The sequence below is a fragment of the Perca flavescens genome, chromosome 12 (assembly GCF_004354835.1).
Source record: "Perca flavescens isolate YP-PL-M2 chromosome 12, PFLA_1.0, whole genome shotgun sequence".
Lineage (NCBI taxonomy): Eukaryota > Metazoa > Chordata > Actinopteri > Perciformes > Percidae > Perca > Perca flavescens.
This window is the reverse complement of record NC_041342.1, coordinates 26,723,601-26,742,532: the sequence shown is the minus strand read 5'-3', so window position 1 is coordinate 26,742,532 and position 18,932 is coordinate 26,723,601. Positions and strand designations below refer to the sequence as shown.

The following is an 18,932-nucleotide window of genomic DNA, read 5'->3' as shown; positions in this document are numbered from 1 at the left end:
TGTGTCTGCTAATAAATTTAGAATTTAGTTTTTTTTAATCAACTCCACTTTTATCAGCTCTCAAACATGTAATAACATTAAGCCAGGTGAAATAACACAACGTCAATAAATTCCTATCCATGGGGATGGAAAGTAGCACCAGAGTAATAACACTTCATCAGCATTGTGTGCTTAGAGGCCCATACTCAAACGGTAAATACAAGTTTACGGCTATTACAATTCAATTGGCTAATGCGCACAAATATAACTACAGTCAATCTACACAAATGTAATGATAATATCCCAGACACTTCCATTAAGTGTGAACAAGAAAGATAAACATAGTCTTACTGTATGTGGGAGTGCAAAGAGATTACAAAGTTTTGGAGGGAGGTATCACATGCAATATATAATATTCTGGACATAAAATTACCTCTACATCCTAAATTGTTCATGCTAGGCATATATCCAATTGATACAAAAGCTACAAGGAATGAGGAAAGTAGGAACATTTAAGTGATGAAAAGGATGAAAGGTTGGGTATATAAACAGGAAGGAGAATATCCCTTTTCTTAATTGTATTTATTTATTTTACTTTTCAGCTGTGTATGTTATTTATTTAGCTCTTTCCCCACAGTAATGTTTGTCAATTATGTTTTTTAATAATGTCTTGGATTCTGTCGATTTGTCTTACCATTGTTGAAAATCAATAAATACATTGTTTAAAAAAAACTAATCTAATGGACTATGGAAGCCCTGGAAAGCAAGGTTGAAAAACAATTGCAGGCATTGTTGGCCTAAACCTACATTTATTTCCTACTAGGAGATACTATATCATACTTAAGAGCTACTATCTCCTACCTAAGAGATAGTATCTCCTACGTAAGAGATGTCATCTTTGCGTTATGGAACCCACACAACTTCGAGGCACCCTTCAATAGCATTCACACACTACCATTGGCCAGGCATCCATGCTTACGCTAGGTAACGTAACCCAATTTTTTCAGGTCCTATCTCCTGACCAATCGGCTATCCTAACCTTAACCACTGGAGGTCAATGCCTAACCCCAACCAATCGGGCTGCTTCGTAGGGCGGGACTAGCCTAGAAGTTACGTGGGATCCATAATAACACGTAATCTCCTAATAAGGAGATTGTTTCTCCTACCTAGGAGATAATTTCTTAAAGTTAACTCCTAATTAGGAGATATTATTTCGTACGTGCGAAATAAACTTTTGTTTTTGCTATTTTAAGAGTGAGAAAGCCGTGCAGAATGATGCGCTTAGTGCACAATACATTGGAATTGGGAAGTGAACGTACAGCCAAAGGTAAAACAAAAGGTTTTGAATGAACTTCAACATACTTTCGGCTTTACTTTGTTTTAAGTTATCTAGCAGCAAGATTCTTAGTCTGATTCTTGATTGTAGTGCCATTAAAAAGCTGTAAGATGCTGATTTTGGTAAAAGGTAAAAAGAAAAAGGTTAACGGAATGTGCTTCTCCTTAACCAGCACGTCCTGTAGTTTTTCTGAGGAATTTTAGACTTTAGTAGCCTAAGGATGTAATTGATGATATTTGAATTATAGCAGGAGAAAAACAAACGCTATTGAACTTGACCCATAACACAGTTGCACATAAGCTATGAGCAATGAATATATGTGCAATAAAGTAAGGTTACTAGCATAATGTGCTACAGCTGTGTATCACAAAAAGAGTGGACAGCATGAGCTGAACAACCGCTTGTAATGCGGCAGCCATTTATAAAAAGGACGGGGAAAAATCCAGACACTTCAGAAGTCTGGCCTCATTAACGTCTGGACAGTGGCAGAAGTTAGACAATGCTGTGTCAGAGAGTAAGTGCTTCAAAATTGGCTTCAATTAGTCGACAGAAACATGTTCCTGATAGAAGGCAAATTATGCCTACACGACATGACTATTTTCACCCTGAGTTCATTTGGAAATACTATTCTAAGTGAACACACCAAACACCCCACTCCTGCTTTGAAAGCACCTGTGAAAATAATTATCTCTTTTTTTAAATTCCAAGTCTGTGTATTCACAAAAGAGGACGACTTGACAATCTTTGACTTAACTATTAAGACCATCTGTTTTTTATTTAAGATCTGCATGCTGTAATCATATTGTGCAATTTAATCTTTATTTAATCAGTTACAAAATAAATCATAAAACCTATAAAAATAAAACTTATTTAACAACTTGTCCATGGCTTGTCTGTGACGAGATCACTATAAAAGTAGTTGGTGTGATTACTGCAGAACTTTAGTAAACTCTATAAACACAACAAAGCAAGAGTGAAACAATTTGGCATAGTTAGAGTTAACTGGGTCAAGCAAATGTGGCAAGAAAACCCAAACAAATAGTCTGTCTATGACTAAGAAGTATAACTGAATAATTGGTTTTAAGTGTTGCAATTTGTAAAAACCTGTTTTTGCCAAATTGTTTTCCTTCCTAGTCATGATGTATTTTATTGTAAAACGAGATGTAATAGCTTCAGTCACGACATGGCTAGCCCTGGTGGGAGACGGGGGCTTTGCTTGTTTCCCCCTGACAAATAAATTGACTGGATGATGGAAATTTTTGCCCTGTAACAGGCTCTCGTAACACAAAAGCATTACACAACACATGAATAGCTACCATCCAACTGCTAGTGGAAATAATACATGGCCTAAAAAGGAAGCAACTAACATCCTGTCTATATCTCAGCTCACCTGTCACATCTTCTTAGCGATATTATAAAATATTTATGAAATCGCCAAAAGGTTGGTTATTAGAAAAGCCATACTTATTCGAGTTAGCTTCTGATGACTGAGGAGCATTTGGGGCCAACATTCCGTTGCACAGAGGGGGATTTTTAAGGCTGTGGAGGACCACCACATACCACAGTAACAGTAAAGCTGATTTCTCGTGTCATTGTGGCTAATGCCTGCTCTCAAGTCTTTCAATGAGAAACAGAGACACATCAGACATGACAGGCCTGCGATTTGAATTATGGATTATTAGGAGAGGCGTCACTATATAAGACACTATTCAGTGTCAGAGAATAATGTAAGTGTGTGTAACCAAGTATACATGAGTAAACAGCTAATTACCTCTGCCAAGGGAGTTTAGGTTTTCGATGACAGAAAAACTTCTCGCCCAATTTCCATGAAACTTAGTGGACGAGTGTAGCATGGGCCAAGGAAGAACCCATAATTTCCCCAAATATTGGAGCGGATCCAAATCAAGGGATGGATACACAAAGGTTTTTTTCACTTTCGTTAAAGGACAATTCCGGTACAAAAATTAACCTAGGGGTTAATAACACATGGGTACAGAGTCGACCGTTCTCTGGGATATGTTTTCATGCAGTCATGAGCAGTCGAACGACGAACGCCATGCTGGAGCTATGTTACTGGTTACTGGTTACACAGCGTTCGTCGTTCGACTGGTCATGACTGTTTTCCCAAGACGGCGCCTGCTTGCATACCAAACGGTACTGTCTTTATAAACTTTCTTTGTAATAAACTGTCTGTACAATGCTGCAGTTTCCATGTAGGGACCCTCATTATACTACCGTGGAAGTGTGGAACTATTTTGAGTCTTGTTAGTGGTATAGAAAAAGAGATTTCTTTTTACTTTTGCGTGCCCCGACGACTAGCGTTATAAGCTAATTGCGCTTAAACTGGTCACATTCAATTAGCATGAAAACATGTCCCAGAGAACGGTCGACTCGGTACCCATCTGTTATTAATCCCAAGGTTCATTTTGCGCTGGAATTGTCCTTTAACATTGCGAGATAGGGCATGGCCTTGACGGAGGTCTGCGCTATCCAAGTGCCCTTCTAGTTATGACAATTAAATTATGCATGATGTTCGTGTTCTCGATGCCCTCTGTCTGGCTTTACTTTAACACATTGCACTTTTTGTATGTCAAGGTCAAAAAACACATGTTTGACAGAGGCAGTCTTCAACCTTCTGCTTACAATGGAGTGTTTTGGGTAAACTCCCCTCTCTGTTGTGTTGTGAGGCTTCTGTTGTGGCCTGTGTGCATGCTTCAGACTAGGCGAGGGTGCAGACACAAGGTATTGTTGTCCTGTGGTGGAATCGAAAAGATGGGGGCACTGTGGCTTCTTTGTTTGTCTTTTGCCATGTTACGCTGCATATTTTTGGTACTTTTTACTGCCTTTTTAACCACCTGGCCCAGGGTTGAAAGAGCAACATTTGGCTCTGGTCTCATAGGTGAAAACTGTACATGGAATTTTGCAAAGAATTTACACCAGGATGGTCTGTAGATCAGTACAGTGATGGCAGTGATTCTGTCATTACAAACTTAGACAATCCCCAAACTGGTGTCAGAAATGATCCCTTATTAATAATACTGTATATGCCAATTTATGTTCATTTGGATACAGATTGGACTGAAAAATGTAGACCTAGAACAAAAACATAACATAAAATAGAACCTGTGGGTCAGACTTTAAGAGCCTCAACAGGTGAATCTGTTTTCAGTAACATCTTGAACACCCACCAAGATGTTTTCTGGCAGCCACATGACTCACTGCACCACAAATCAACTCTTTCTTAATGTGTCATGTCATACCATAAATCTTTGGTTGTTAATTCTAAGAACAAATCATGCATTCTTGCCCAAACCTCACCAAACCACAGTTGCATTTCCTAATTCTAAGCTTCTTGTCAAGAAAAAACAGAAATAATTACCCCCTCCCCCCCTGAATGATTTGATTCTGGCGGTCAGAACTACAAGGTAGCCTCCAATCACTTACTAGAACTATGGGGTCAACAAGAAGCAAAAGAAGCAAAGGCTTCACAGCTGGTTATGATCTCTCTCACTGGGGAGAGCTGGCTGACTGTTGCAGATTTGATAATGAAAAACGTATTACTTTCGATAAAACATATCAAACTAAATAAAAAATGGCAACAGTGTCTCAAACACGACTGTCAGCTAATTCTCGCGAGTGTCTAATCCAAAACCACAATATGATCTTTGATACAAATCAATACACTTCATTTATCAATATTCCCAAGCCTGTATACATTGCTTGAAATCATATAAAGACCAAGACTGAACAGTTACTGCTGAAAAGTGTTTTTCTAGTGTTTTTCTGCCAGCCTGATGTCAAAATAATTCAGATTTCTAAACAAGACTTGTGATTTAGCAAAGCAAAAACTTACTTTTTACCCTTCGGCTCATCTGTTTTCTCTTATGTTGCGGTGATGCTCCATGAATAGTTTGTGGAATTAGTTCAAGCCAGAAGCTTTTATGTGTTGTAAATTTGATTGGCTTGATTTTTCTTCTTTTCTTATTAGTGCTGCATACACAAATGAAATATTTCTGCTCTTTAACACTACAAGTTTACAGTATATGGTGTTCATGTTTCCTATGTAAGAGAGGGCAGAGATGGTGGGTTTGATGTATGACAATAAAAACAAATGTGTTGCTTAACATGCTTTTGGTTTTAAATGTTGTGTGTGTGTGTGTGTGTGTGTGTGTGTGTGTGTGTGTGTGTGTGTGTGTGTGTGTGTGTGTGAACCCAAGATAGACCAGAGACATGTTTCTTTCTGCAGTGGAGTGAATGGGACTCACTCACCATTACATTTGAAGCCCATCTCCTTGTGGCATTTCTTAGAGCAGCCATCGCCATCCAACAGATTACTGTCGTCACACTCTTCTGTCCTACAGAGAGAGAACAATCATCATCCTCATCATCATCATCATCACCTTCACCTTCATTTCTTATGCCATCTACATTTTCAACGTGTAATTAGTCATGTTAAAATATCCACTAAAGTGCACAGACCCCTGTATGAGGCCATCTCCACAGTAGGACTGCCCATGTGTGTAAAGGAGAGGTGAGGAGGGGTCGCTGAGGAGACCGTCTGCTTCCACTTGGATTGTGTACTGGTACTTGTCTCCCTGCCTTACAGAGCTGGAGAGGAGAGGAGAAATGATTTTGTGATTGCTTCAAATTGAAAAAAAAAAGAAAGAAATAATAATAATTGGCAGAATAGAAGTATTAAATAGAAGTCCAAACTTTGTTATGTTCTTATGAGGAGTAGTAAGCAGGTTTTTACTGCTCTGTGGTACAAACTGATCATATAATCTTTACAGGCTTGTTGATTGATACCAATGACTCATTCAATACTTGACAAAATAAGAAAGAATTACTGTATTGTGGTTATTGGTGCCAGTGTAATGTATAATGACTTAATTCTCTTGCATCATTGCTTACTTTGTGCCATGTAGAGAGGAAACATTGTGTTTGCAGTATGTCCCCTCAACAAATCAATTTTGCATTAATCCTGGTGGATTCTGCAAACAATGGCTCATGGGATCGCCGCAACAAAAGTGGAACTTATTGCTTCTATCGATAACCTTGCAGTATCCCATGACCTTAAAGCCCTACAGCAGGATGTGTGTGTAACGATACCTTGGCTCCAGTGTCGGGACTATTGATCTGTTTTGGTGGGCTGTGTCTATAAAAAGAGCCTCCTCCTTGTTTTCCAAGCATAGATCTAATGTGCAAAAGGTAACTAGGAGAACACAGATCTCTCAGTACTGTCCAGTTTCTCCAGACTCTACACATTTCCTTTATTAATTATGAATCAGCGAAGGAAATTAAGAATTTAAAAAAACTCCCTCCCTCCCTATGTATCTATACTGAATCCTTATTTGGATATATCCTCCAATGTTCTGCCACAGCTTTCTCCCTCTCTGCCCTCATTGGGCTCTGCATGACAAATTTGGTGAGGTTTAGATCATCTTTTTTCCTTTCTCTTGTTGCATTCTGCACTTCTTTCCTACATGCCTGATTCCCTCTTATACTACTCAGCAGTATTAAAAAAAATCCTTAAACAATTTAGTTTATAACTTTCTGAAACTAACAATCTGACATTCACACCCACTTCAAGCTGTGATTGGCCGGCTGTGCGAAGGTGAAAAGAAGCCAGGGTTTGTAGCTACATTTTTTTTCATTCTTTATACAAATATTTGTGGGCCTTTTCATGTGAACAAGCAAGTTCAACACTATGAATGTCTTACAGGAGAGACAAAATGTGCACCATTATCCCAACATTCAAACAATATTGCATCTCCCCCCACTCCCTATGGCCGTGTGTTCCCCATTCAGATAGTGTTTCCCTCCTGTACGAATGACCGTTGCCTCTGCTGTTGGGGTTAGGAATAAAGTTAGGTTCAGGTAAGGTAAGGTTAGGTTAGGTTGAGGTAAGGTACGGTTAGGTTCAGGTAAGGTAAAGTTAGGTTCAGGTAAGGTAAGGTAAGGTAAGGTTAGGTTAGGTAAGGTTCAGGTAAGGTAAGGGGAAACATATCAACAGGGACAGACTTCGACGCAGGTGTTTCACACCGCCTCCAGTGTGGCGGCTCTAAACAACTATAAACATTTTTTCATTTCCAACAGGTTAGGGTTAGGACAACAGGTCTAATGAACTAGTTCTGATTGTTTGTTTGCTCAGCTTTTGTGTTGTTTTATTCATACAACAAACTTCATTATTAGAGACAGAATACCTGATGAAGTCGAAACATTTTAAAGTATTTTGATTAATTGAACAGTTCTTCTAGTCCTCTTTACCCACCTTTCCCTCTCTGCGTCAGCCTGTGCCTGTGCGGGTGGCATGGCGCGGGTTCCGGAGGAAACGGCAAAGGATCAGATCCAAGCAGTCACTGGTGTTCATGGCCTCTACTGCTCACATTTTGTTTATATTCTAAAAAAGATATGCCTCTGCTTACGTTTCCTAACCTCTGATGTGCTGTTCTCCTTACCTCTCCTCCAGTATCTTCCACTTTTGTGTCCCTCAACAATTATCCATATCTTTTCCAATTTCCTTTGTCTCACCCCGTCTCTTCTTTTTCATCCTCTCTCTGTTATCCTGCCCTCCCTTTCTCCCTCTCCCTTCTTTTCCAAACTCATTGCTCTCAAACACTCTCTTCTCCTCACATCAACCCCTCTCTGTCCTCCTCAGTCCCACATAACTCAATTCCCACTGGTTCTTACATCTTTTTGCACTTAGACACAGCTTGTGTAACATACAAGACGTGCTCCCTGAAAAATAAACTGTTTTTGAAGCCGTGTCCACCTAACATCCACCCTGCTCTGTAAAATAGCAACAGCTTCTCAGAAACCCAAAATGTTCTGCAATAATATGACACAACTGTCATATCCTGGCAGCTATTTGGTAAGATAAAGAAGGCTTATGGTTTTAAATTTGGATTCTGGTAAACATTTCAATACGCCACAATACGAGACAGGACAGTGTACAATGTTATTCAACTCAGCCCCGAAACCTTCTCATGCTTTTGATTGAGTATATGCTTGTTGAAACAGATTTGGATCAGTAGCCACAGTTCGGCATCCCCATGTTGGAAACATTTGCCTTCTGAGCTTTTCAAACAGAACCAGACACTTTTGAGAGACAGATAACTTTGGATTAGTAGATCTGAGGACACAGACACAGAGGTATTCTGTGGAATTTAAACTCCCCATGCTTAAAAACTCTTTTTACCCTCAGTCTTATTTTCCTCTGTGGCTGCTGATGTCTGACAAGGCAGTATGTGTGCGTCTACGTGCGTTTGTGTGTTGTGTACCCAGTTTTAGTAGTTGGCACAGCCGCCATGTTATAAATATTCATCTACACCTGAGAGAAAACCAGACTCGGGAACTTGCCTCAGGGGCAATCCCGGGTATTTTAGGGTGGTTTGGACAGAAAAACAACACACCTTTCAATTCCCATTACATATTGCGATTACCTCTACCTGTTTGGGGCTTATTCTCAAGCTGGGGTCGCTACTGTAATGTGTTTAGTGTACTAGAGGGCTGAGAGTAAATCAAAGAAATTATCTTTTATTACAAAATAACACTGAAAACATGACCGTGGGGATCTTTCCTAAAACTTAACTGAAGTAAAAGAAAATAAATTAATGAGTTTGCCTCTACAAATACAACATTCAGCATCTACCTGTCAGTGAATGTCTGCTGGGTCTGAGGTGAGGGGGATTTGCTGGTGAAGGGCGGCTGCCGCTGAATCCTGTACAGCAGAGGTTGGCAGCCGGTGCACAGAGGGCTGCCGGGGCCTGAAGACAACATGGCAGCGTCTATCTCCATCTTCTCATCGAAGGTACAGAGTTTTATGGCGGTGATGGCAGTGTTGTGGGTGTCGAGGCGCAAGGTCAGGGGCATGTCGCAGAAGACGTGCTGGGGTCCGAGGTTAATGCTTTTCCCCGTGTCTGTTATCAGCTCGATGTTGGCTATGGCTGGGTTTTCTGTAACAAGGAAATACAGACAGATATGTCAGCTGTTATTTCTGTAATTTTGAACTTCAATTTTACACTGTACACAGTTTTACACTGAACAGAGTAAGGGTTATATCTGGAGACTAGAATTTTACACATTCATGTTCAATGGTACGTGACTGGTTTTCTAGCATTTCTCATGAGCAACTGCCTTGAAATCATTCTGATTAGCACAGTTGCCCCTCACATTTATAAAGAGAGTGACCAAGCGAGTGCAGTTTGAGGCATTCGGCTAAAGAAGACCTTCCAGATTTTCCTCCACCGAAGAAAACACATTATTTGGCTAAAAAAGCCTTTGGAAATTAGAGAGATAAGATCAGAGTCAACATTGATCGGGCGTTTTTGAGATGGAGAGCCCTATGAGCTGCTAAAGGGCTCCAACATGACTCTGAGCTGGCTTTTCTTCTTGCGAAGGGAGAGGGGAGGTGTGGCCGAAGCGCCTGTCTGTTTTGGTCTGAGATGCTGGTGCTCAAGTGCAACGTCTACTGGTTCTTAAAGTCGTATATAAAACCTTTAAAGTTTTAGGACTTTGTATGAGTCCCAAGGATCATATTTGCTATAAGCAACATCCAATAACAATGCTTAAAATTTGTAAACCTCTTTTTTACGGCACTTGCTGTGTTTACGTTGCTTAATAACCCTCATTGTTTCCAGTCTCCCAGGGTTTCACAGCAACCAACACTTATTTTTGCATTTCCAAACCGCACACTACTGCTTTTTCACAGTCATGCTGTTCTTTCTAAGGCCCATAGCATTTAGGGGTGGCTGTGGCTCAATCTGTAGGGGACTTGGCTTTCGAACAGGAGCACTGTCGGTCCAAGTCCCCTTACGGACCATGTATGGAGAGGTGCCAGTTGGCCTCCTGGGCACTGCCGAGGTACCCTTGAGCATGGACCGAACCCCCCAAACTGTTCCAGGGGTGCTATACAATGGTTGAACCTGCAATACCCCCTGAATTGCATGTGTGCATAAAAAGTATTTGCAAAAGATACATTTCATCTGCCAGTTTACCATGTGGATTGATTGACAAATAATAAAAAAGTAAAAGTAGAAAGTAAAAGTAGTGCAATCAAAAAGAGGTGCACTTACTTAAAGAGATGTAGGTGACCCAGAGGGTAAGTGCGTGTGGAACCATAGGGTGGAGGAACCTTAGTGTGAGGGTGCAGCCCTCTGTGTCGGGACATGGCGAGGTCACATTAGTGTCATAAAGGCTGAGCTCAGGACTCCAGGCCTGGAGGCTGGGATCACAGGGCTGCTCCACATCAGGGGGGCCTGGGGTTCAATGACATCACACAGACACACACAATGGTATTTCTGTCAGGTCCATAAAGTCAAGAACACACATGACAATAAAAATTATTTAGAATATGTGAGTAACATCCTCTCCCATTTTAATAACTGTTCTCTCAAGTGGAGCTGCTCTTTGCCCAGCAGTAAAGGACTGTAGTTGCACTGTAAAGGCTAAGGCATGAGTCTGAATAACTGTGTTACTGGCAAAACTGGTTAAAATTTTTAACAGGGCATGAGTCGCTTTCACTGAATAAAGATTCAGGAAAATGATTTTACTGGGGGGGGGGGGATCTCCATTTCCTATTAAAACACACACACACACACACACACACACATGCTGTGTGTGTTGCAGTCTAACTTTAACCTGTGTATCAGATTTGGTGGACAGTGACTCATTCATGATTGAATTGCCAATTATTTGATCTTCCATTTATCACATATCGCATGGCTGGTATTACTTTCAACTATTTAAGGCACTGAAACAATTTTCTCTATCAGTTCATTACTATAAAGGAGGGGATTCTACATGAATACAAAACCTTCAGCCAAAATTAGGACAATTTTGGTCATTTCAATTCAGACATTTCTGTATTTTATTTTTGCCAGTGCTGTTCTCGCTGGTATGAAGTAACGAGGCTCAGTTGGGGAAATAAAAGTGATGACATGTATTTCTGTGTGCCTAACAAAATGTAGCAATATTTGAATATGATCAAAGTTGGAGGATGTTTTCCTTATGTTGCCAGGGAGATGCCACTGCCAATCAAATCTGATCAAACACACCCCCACAGTCCTAATGAAGCAGATTAGTTGAGTTTTTAGTCTTAATAAATAATACCCCAGTAGGAATAGGTTTACTTATTTCTGTGGTGTCCTGCCTTGTCCTCAACATGTATTATCCACTTCTGTGTAGTAGTAGCCAATTTAACACATTTATCAGTATTACTTTTAACAGCTAACTCGTTCTCATTAGTAACAAGAGAGAGCAGACTTTTCCAGTTGAGAAAAAAAGCATCATGCCCTCTTACTTAAAATATGACCTACGCAGCAGTAACCACCATTACACCAGGCAAAATCAGTTTTTAATTGATACATTGTTACAACGGTATCCCATTATGGTAGTTTTATTATCAGCTGTGTCTCAGAAAGCCAAATTAAATCAGGATGTTAATGAGGTGTTAAATATTTCACACCCATTGAGAAAGAAAGACAAAGAACGCCAGGTAAATGATGTCCAGATTTGCCCAAATAGGCATAAACGTGAAACAGAAATGTAGCTTTAATATTTCCAGTGGATGATCAAGTATATGGATAATGGTTTGCATCCCTGTTCCCCGGCTGTTTTTACGCATACCGTACGCCAATGTCATTCCCCTGTACAGGTATTGACATTCTTATGCCTTTCATCTACTCTCTGCAAAATGCAGTATATTGAACAACATGATGCACCTACTTTACATTTTCTGATTTTGGAATTATAAACCACTTTAAAGGCAGGGTTAGTAATGTTGAAAAGCTAGCAAGATTTGAAAGTAGCATCTCCTCTGGGCTCGGTCTAACCCCTCCCCCTGCCCTCGGGGCTCTGAGCCACACAGACACGCACGAGCACTGTTGCATCGCTGCTTCAGAGCAGAGAAAGGACTGCAATTTCCTTCATGTCTCATTCACCTGTGAGGAAACCGATAATATTATCATACCAAATATTTTAAACAAACGTGACTTCTGTTAGAAATGTGGTGACAACGCTCATTGAGCTCAGGCTCGTTCACAGGGGGGGTAGAGCATGCGCAGCAGGTCAAGGAGGCATTTCATTAGTTCTTTCCAAGCAGACCGCAAGACACTGATTGGTGGGCGTTTTCACAGGATTATAGCACCTACAGATGACAGATCTTTTTCGCTCCTTTTTTAGAACCCATAACTTATTTATTGCTATATATGATTTTTTTTCTTATATTGGAAATAGTTACCAACCCTGCCTTTAATGCTTTAATGCAGCACAAAAACTAATGTAATCCTTCTCAACATGAGCGCCGGCTCCTAAAACTCAAACCAGTCAAGATTGTGGCACAGACAACATTTTCAAAGATAATTTAGCCAAGACTGTATTGCCATTAAACTTGTAAAAGTGTTTTGTGTTGCCAGCCATGATATCCGCATTGAATTTGTCTAACTTCCCCTCTCACTTTCCCTGCTGAAGCCAATATTAACCATCTCCATTGGCTGACAAAGTGACCCCGCACAGCATTCAGTCTTTAGAAGTGGGAAAGTGAAAAGTGAGCCAGGGAAACCAGCAGACTGTCTGTCTCCTCAGCTGTGTGCATACCACTGTTTAGAGTAAGACTGTAATTGACTCTTTATCATCATTATGATCCCCGCAGCGAAAGAGAGGGAGCCGTAATCCCCCCTGTTCCTCCTCGCCGCTTTTCAAAGCATAAATTCCAGCAGAGGATTTCCACATATTTGGGTAGAGTTTCCACGGAAGAGAAGGAAAGTGTTATTGTGCTCATAAGGTATTTTGTTCTTTCTTTCTGTATATCTCTTTCTCTCTCTTTGCTTTCTTGTTTGCTTCCTTGTGTTCCTTGATTCTTTACCCTCACCCTATATGTCATGGCAAAGGAAACCGGGCTTCTGTAGAAATGATGATTGGAATAACAAGGACCATGTGCTTACATGAAGATTTATGTTTCAAAGTACAGTGCTACAAGATACACTTTTTTGGGCCTTTTTTTTATGACTGAGGTTTAATGTTTGAACAGCACCCAAACATTACCCAGAGTAGACGGTTTGCCTAATAATCCTTGTTCTCGCTTTAGGTCTGTAGCTGAGTGCAATTATCATTTAATGATTTTCTGTTTTTTCCTCTTCCAGGAGCCATTAGCCTTGCACGCACCTGGAATTTACAGGGAAGAGATGCTGTGTGTGTGTGTGTGTGTGTGTGTGTGTGTGTGTGTGTGTGTGTGTGTGTGTGTGTGTGTTTGCAGGGGAGGGGGTAGATCTGCTCTGTGGAAACAAGAGACAGAAGTAGAACTCAAGGACACAAACTAAAACCTGAAACCTCCACATTCCTCACTGTCAATAATTGTTGACAGGAGTTTATTGGACGAAAAACTTAATTTAGACAGCTGTAGATTTTAGGATGAAAGATAAGTCATGAATCATGTACCACTACCGGTTTCAACTTGGCCATTATTTATTTGAATGAATTCCAATAGTTGAAAAATAATCTTGTGTCAATCAAGTAATTCATCTCTAGCAAACACCCTCACCACGAAGTGTTGATAATTGAGTCGCGGCTTTACATACAGCTCCAACAATCTCTCACACTGGTTTGAGGAAGGACTGTATTATTAAGTATTAAGTGTATCCTGAAACACTATTCTAGATTTTGTTTGTACATTTAAAAAAAAAATAATCATCCTTGTTTCAGACACATATGCACAAACACACACACACACTGTGATTTTTAACTGACCAACTGCCTCCTCGGGTGTCCAGTAGCCTGACGTGTCACAGATGCGAGGTGAGGTAGCCTCGGATGCGTACTGGTGGAAAACACCGTCTTTCTCACAGTCTCCACAGTTGATAACCGGCACATGGATGGAGGAGCTGGGACAAAAGGAAACAGAGTTGCTGATTATTGATGTATCACACTTTGTCTTTTGCTTGTCCCAACAAAGCAAATCTATTTCTCTAAAGTAGGGCTGTACTGAATATTTCAAAGCTTTGAAGCTTCATTCATAATGTTGACATTTTAATTTTTAATCAACATTGGAATGCTGCCCAACTTTTTTTTTTTTTTGCATGTCTATTTATTGTTTGATCCCAGTAGTTCTGCACAGTTGCAGATAAAGATTAGGCTACACTAATATTATTAGTATTATACTATTTGTAGAATTAGATTCCAGTGATGGCTGCGTAGGATTGTTTCCCATGTGTGTGATCCAAACATTTCCTTTAGCACCAGAGCATTTTTTCTGTTGTAGCATAATGTTGCTATGAGCCATTTATCATTTCATCATTATTTTTTGCCCATATTGGATTATCCTGATGGCATGTATTTAGGTTGACGAAAATAATTTATTATATTCTTTAAAGAAAATTGATTTAATAAAAAACGGACTAACTCATTTAATCAAATGAATCACTTTATCCAAATTGAGGATTTGTTCGTGGATTTTTTTCTCTTTTTTTGGGTCGGGGGGGGTTAATGACGTCATAAAATATGACAACAGACATTCCAAGCTTCATTCAAAACCTCAATAGAAGCTTTGAATGTAAAAACATGAAATTCTGAATTTGCTGACTTGTGGAGGAGTTTATTTGAGGCTACAGTAGCAACAGTACATGAACATGTTACATTGGGCGAACAACATCATGTCATTTTTAAAGGCTCCAAATCGGGCTAAAAAATGCAACCTTATTCTGCCAAGACTTGGAGAGCGCCTCTATCACTAAAGGGAATAAAATAGGACCAGGTGAACATATTTTCCAAAGATCTTTTGGGATCAGATGAGATTCACCTATTTTATGTTTGAACACTATAATCATGCATTATTTGTCCACAATAACGGTTAGGATTGTGGTAGAATTAGCATTCAAATGAGGAGACAAGTGCAGACAACAGACAAAACTCAATTTGGTGTATACCTTGAAGATGTAAATAATTAGGACTAAGCCATGCAATCGTACCTCTGATAGAGTGGTCCCCTCAAAGGCGGTAGCCAATAGATAGAGACAGAATCCGGACTCTGGTCTGTCACTATGGGGGCCAAAGGAATGGGGGCAGGTTGCTGGTCCATCAGCCACTTCTGATAGACTAAGTCAAGATAACAGTGCATCCGGGCCACTTGGTTGGGAGTGAAATGGTTGGTGCAGTTGTCATCTGATGTGGTGCAATGAAAATAAAAAGTCGAGGCAATCATAATCAATCAGGTTCAAACACGAGCCTCCATCTAATTTCAGTGCTAATCACATGGTTGAAAATAATTAGGTTTATTGTAGATGTGAACAGAAGAACGTCCTTAATGAACCTTTCAGAGTGCATGCAACTAAATTTGAGTATATCAGACAATGAAATGACTAAAACGATCATATTATTCTGCTCTTAAGATACAATGACACATTTAAGTGCAGGTTGTCTGAGCAAAAACATTCAGATGTGAAAATAAGCTATTCCCTCATTTTCCTTACTTAGAGCATGATAATACAGTACTATCTAAATACACTGACATCTGAAATAGTTCATTTTAACTCAGTTTTGTCAGATTAATTGTGACTAATTTATTATTGTCCATCCATCCACCCATCTTCGTCCGCTTATCCGGGGTCGGGTCGCAGGGGGAGCAGCTCCAGCAGGGGACCCCAAACTTCCCTTTCCCAAGCCACACGACTGGGGGATCCCGAGGTGTTCCCAGGCCAGGTTGGAGATTTAGGGCCCTATCTTGCACTCAGCGCAATTGCTTTTGTGCACCAACGCATGTATCATTCCTATTTTGCACCCGACGCACAGCGGACTTTTCCCTCCACAGATGCACGTCGTTAAATTAGGGAATGTATTTGAGCTCCCGGGGGCGGTTCAGCGAAAAGAGGAGGCGTGTTCCGGCACAAACATTACTTGGTGCTATTTCGCTTCAGGTGTTTGGATAGATCAGGAGGCACTTTACAGTATAGTCCTCAAAAAGTTGCAGCATTCTTTGTGGCTTGTTGTGTTTTACACAACATTTCCATGAATCATGGATGTGTTGATGACATAAATGAGGAAATATTAGAGGAATTAAGGAGACGTGATGTTGAACTATGGCGGGATTGGACACTCCGGCGGAATCTGGTCCGGGAGTAATGCGCGATGCGCTCTTGGTGGAGCGGGTGGACGGAGATGGAGTGGGGGGAGGAGGAATGGGCACAGCAGGAGCAGGTGGTGCGTTTGGAGGCCCACGCTCCATGGCTACAGAAATCCTCTCCAGACTTGAGGAGATGCGCCCGAGAGTCCGCAGCAACATCGCCACCCGGTCAAGACGGCCATTTATTACTTTGCCGCATCCCGGACAGCTCCCGCTGGCGTGCGCCAGGCAAATCCGCCGTCATAATAGCAATCCGCCATGAAACAAGCGCGCCTGCGCTTAAAGGGAATGTGAGATGACGCTCTGATTGGTTTATTGCACGTTACGCCCAAACCACACCTAGCTACTTCAGACCAACCCATTTAAGATTTGCGTCGGGCGCAGGACTCATTTATCCCGCCGGTATAATAGCAACAGCGCCCGAGATCCGCCCACAAAGCTACTTGCGTTTTGCGTTTCATACTTGCGTTTCAGATCGTTAAAATAGGGCCCATAATCCCTCCTCCTAGTCCTGGGTCTTTCCCGAGGCCTCCTCCCAGCTGGACGTGCCTGGAACACCTCCCTAGGGAGGCGCCCAGTGGCCATCCTTACCAGATGCCCGAACCACCTCAACTGGCTCCTTTATTTATTATTGTAATGTATATTATTATTATTTAAGGTAAGCACATTATAATACTGAAATTAGTTCAAATAAAACAGTTGTGACACACAACATTTTTAAAGTAATGCTAGTTATTTGTGTGCAGTATACATAGTATTGCTTGTGTGGCTGTGTATTACAGCCACACAAGCAATATACATCAAATTCAGGGACTTGCCTTTCCAGGACCAATTTCCTCAAATTCAAGGACCCCACATGGCATAGTTTGAGATCAAAATGAATTATCTTTACAACACTAGCAAAATTAGCAGACTCCAGAGAAGACTTGAAGACAACAATAAAAAAGCAAAAAAAATAGCTAACATTAAAGGTCCAATATGTAATATATTTACTGTAATAAATCAAAAAATGACCCCAATACGTCATCAGATATTAAGGAAACATGCTGAAATACTATCTTTTCTGACAACAATGCTAATGCCAGTATTTTCTCCTTAAAATTTCCGTTCCGTGACGGAATTTCTGTTTGTGTTTTGGCCTGTGTTGATGTCAACTGCCCAGTTTGACAGCCAGGCCGGGTTGCCAGATATACCTGTAAAAACGTAAACCCAGCGCGCTACAGCTGTAACGTTAGAACAGCCATGAAAGCAGCAAACAAACGAACAAGATCAAGGGAGATAGATTCTACCCGACCTACAAAAAAAACTGCATGTTTCTGACAGTTGCGTGACCAGAGACGTAACAAACCCGTCTGGGTAAATATTGGAGATTTATTTGAAAGATGGAGACAGCTTAGAGCCCAAAAGGACGCACATTTGGCTAATTTCCTCCTGAACAGGTACACTAAGCATTAGCTTCAGGCTAATTTATCTACAAGGGACGGGAATTTTATGTCATTTCAACATTTGTGTACTCACATATATAGCTTGAGTACTCGAGTTGGTTGCTAACGCCGCCATGTTAACCCTGCTAACTGCTAACGTTAAGGGAGGACCAGGCAAGCGGGCCACGGCTGTTTACAACGTGTAGCCTGTTCAGCACCTGTAGCAACGGTGAGTTATTTTAAGCTAAGAAAGGGGGGCTGTAAATCGGGAAGAGAGGACCGTAAGTTTGCAGTGTGTTTAGCTATTGTTGCCGTAATTCTAAGCTGAGGAAGTGTGTCTGTCCGTCAGATGGAGAGGACGGCGAGGTTGTTGTGTTACGGTTCCTACCATAATTTTAAGCCTAGGAAGTGTGTCTGTCAGTTGGGTACAGAGCTCCGCGTGAGAATGCGCTTTTATGACTGTCAATATAGCCATTATGTAACATTAGCTACTCCGCTGTGCTGTGAAGTAATGTCTGGCTATGTGAGACAATCGTCTAGCAACATTGTTGTGGATGCTGCGGTCTCAGCCTGGCAACCTCCGTAAACTTCAAGTCTGGGGAGGAGGGGGCGGGGGAGACAACTCTCTCCAGTATTGTGAATTTGTACTGCAGTAACTATTTTAAACACTAGCTGTCAGTATTACATATTGCACCTTCAAATAAAAAAATTAAAAATTGATGTCTGACAGTACGCCTGCTGTTAATTACAAGTAAGGAAAGTAAAGAATGTTTATTGACTGTACCTGTGTAACTCATGTAATTGCTATATGGTGTGTTGTGGTACATAGCGACTCCACAGGTATCACTGACGGCTCCAGGATCGTGGCACGCTTTGGATTTGGGTGTTGGTGCAGTGTCAGCACATAGATCTCCTGTCTCCAAGGATGGGGTGGTCTCCTGCAAGTGCATATGACAGAACTACTTGCAAATGATCACAGGAGAGTGAAAAGCTCTATCCAGGGAGGCATGTCTACAGATGGCAGATGGAGTACACAGACAACCCCCTCTTAGTTGTTGCTTAACGCTTAAATAATTGAAAA

At 40.9% G+C, this 18,932-nt stretch overlaps 1 protein-coding gene across 1 annotated transcript in view; it reads right to left on the bottom strand.

Annotated features, from left to right (window-relative positions):
* The window catches only part of pappa2 (pappalysin 2), a 98,474-nt gene that overhangs the window by 43,426 nt on the left and 36,116 nt on the right, over nt 1-18,932 (bottom strand). Inside the window, exons 8-14 of the mRNA XM_028593758.1 lie at nt 18,636-18,789; nt 15,277-15,469; nt 14,060-14,193; nt 10,390-10,572; nt 8,967-9,270; nt 5,795-5,923; nt 5,585-5,670 (exon numbers count right to left, since the gene is read on the bottom strand). Of these exons, the coding sequence (XP_028449559.1) occupies nt 5,585-5,670; nt 5,795-5,923; nt 8,967-9,270; nt 10,390-10,572; nt 14,060-14,193; nt 15,277-15,469; nt 18,636-18,789 (1,183 nt within the window). The remainder of the gene's footprint in view (nt 1-5,584; nt 5,671-5,794; nt 5,924-8,966; nt 9,271-10,389; nt 10,573-14,059; nt 14,194-15,276; nt 15,470-18,635; nt 18,790-18,932) is intronic.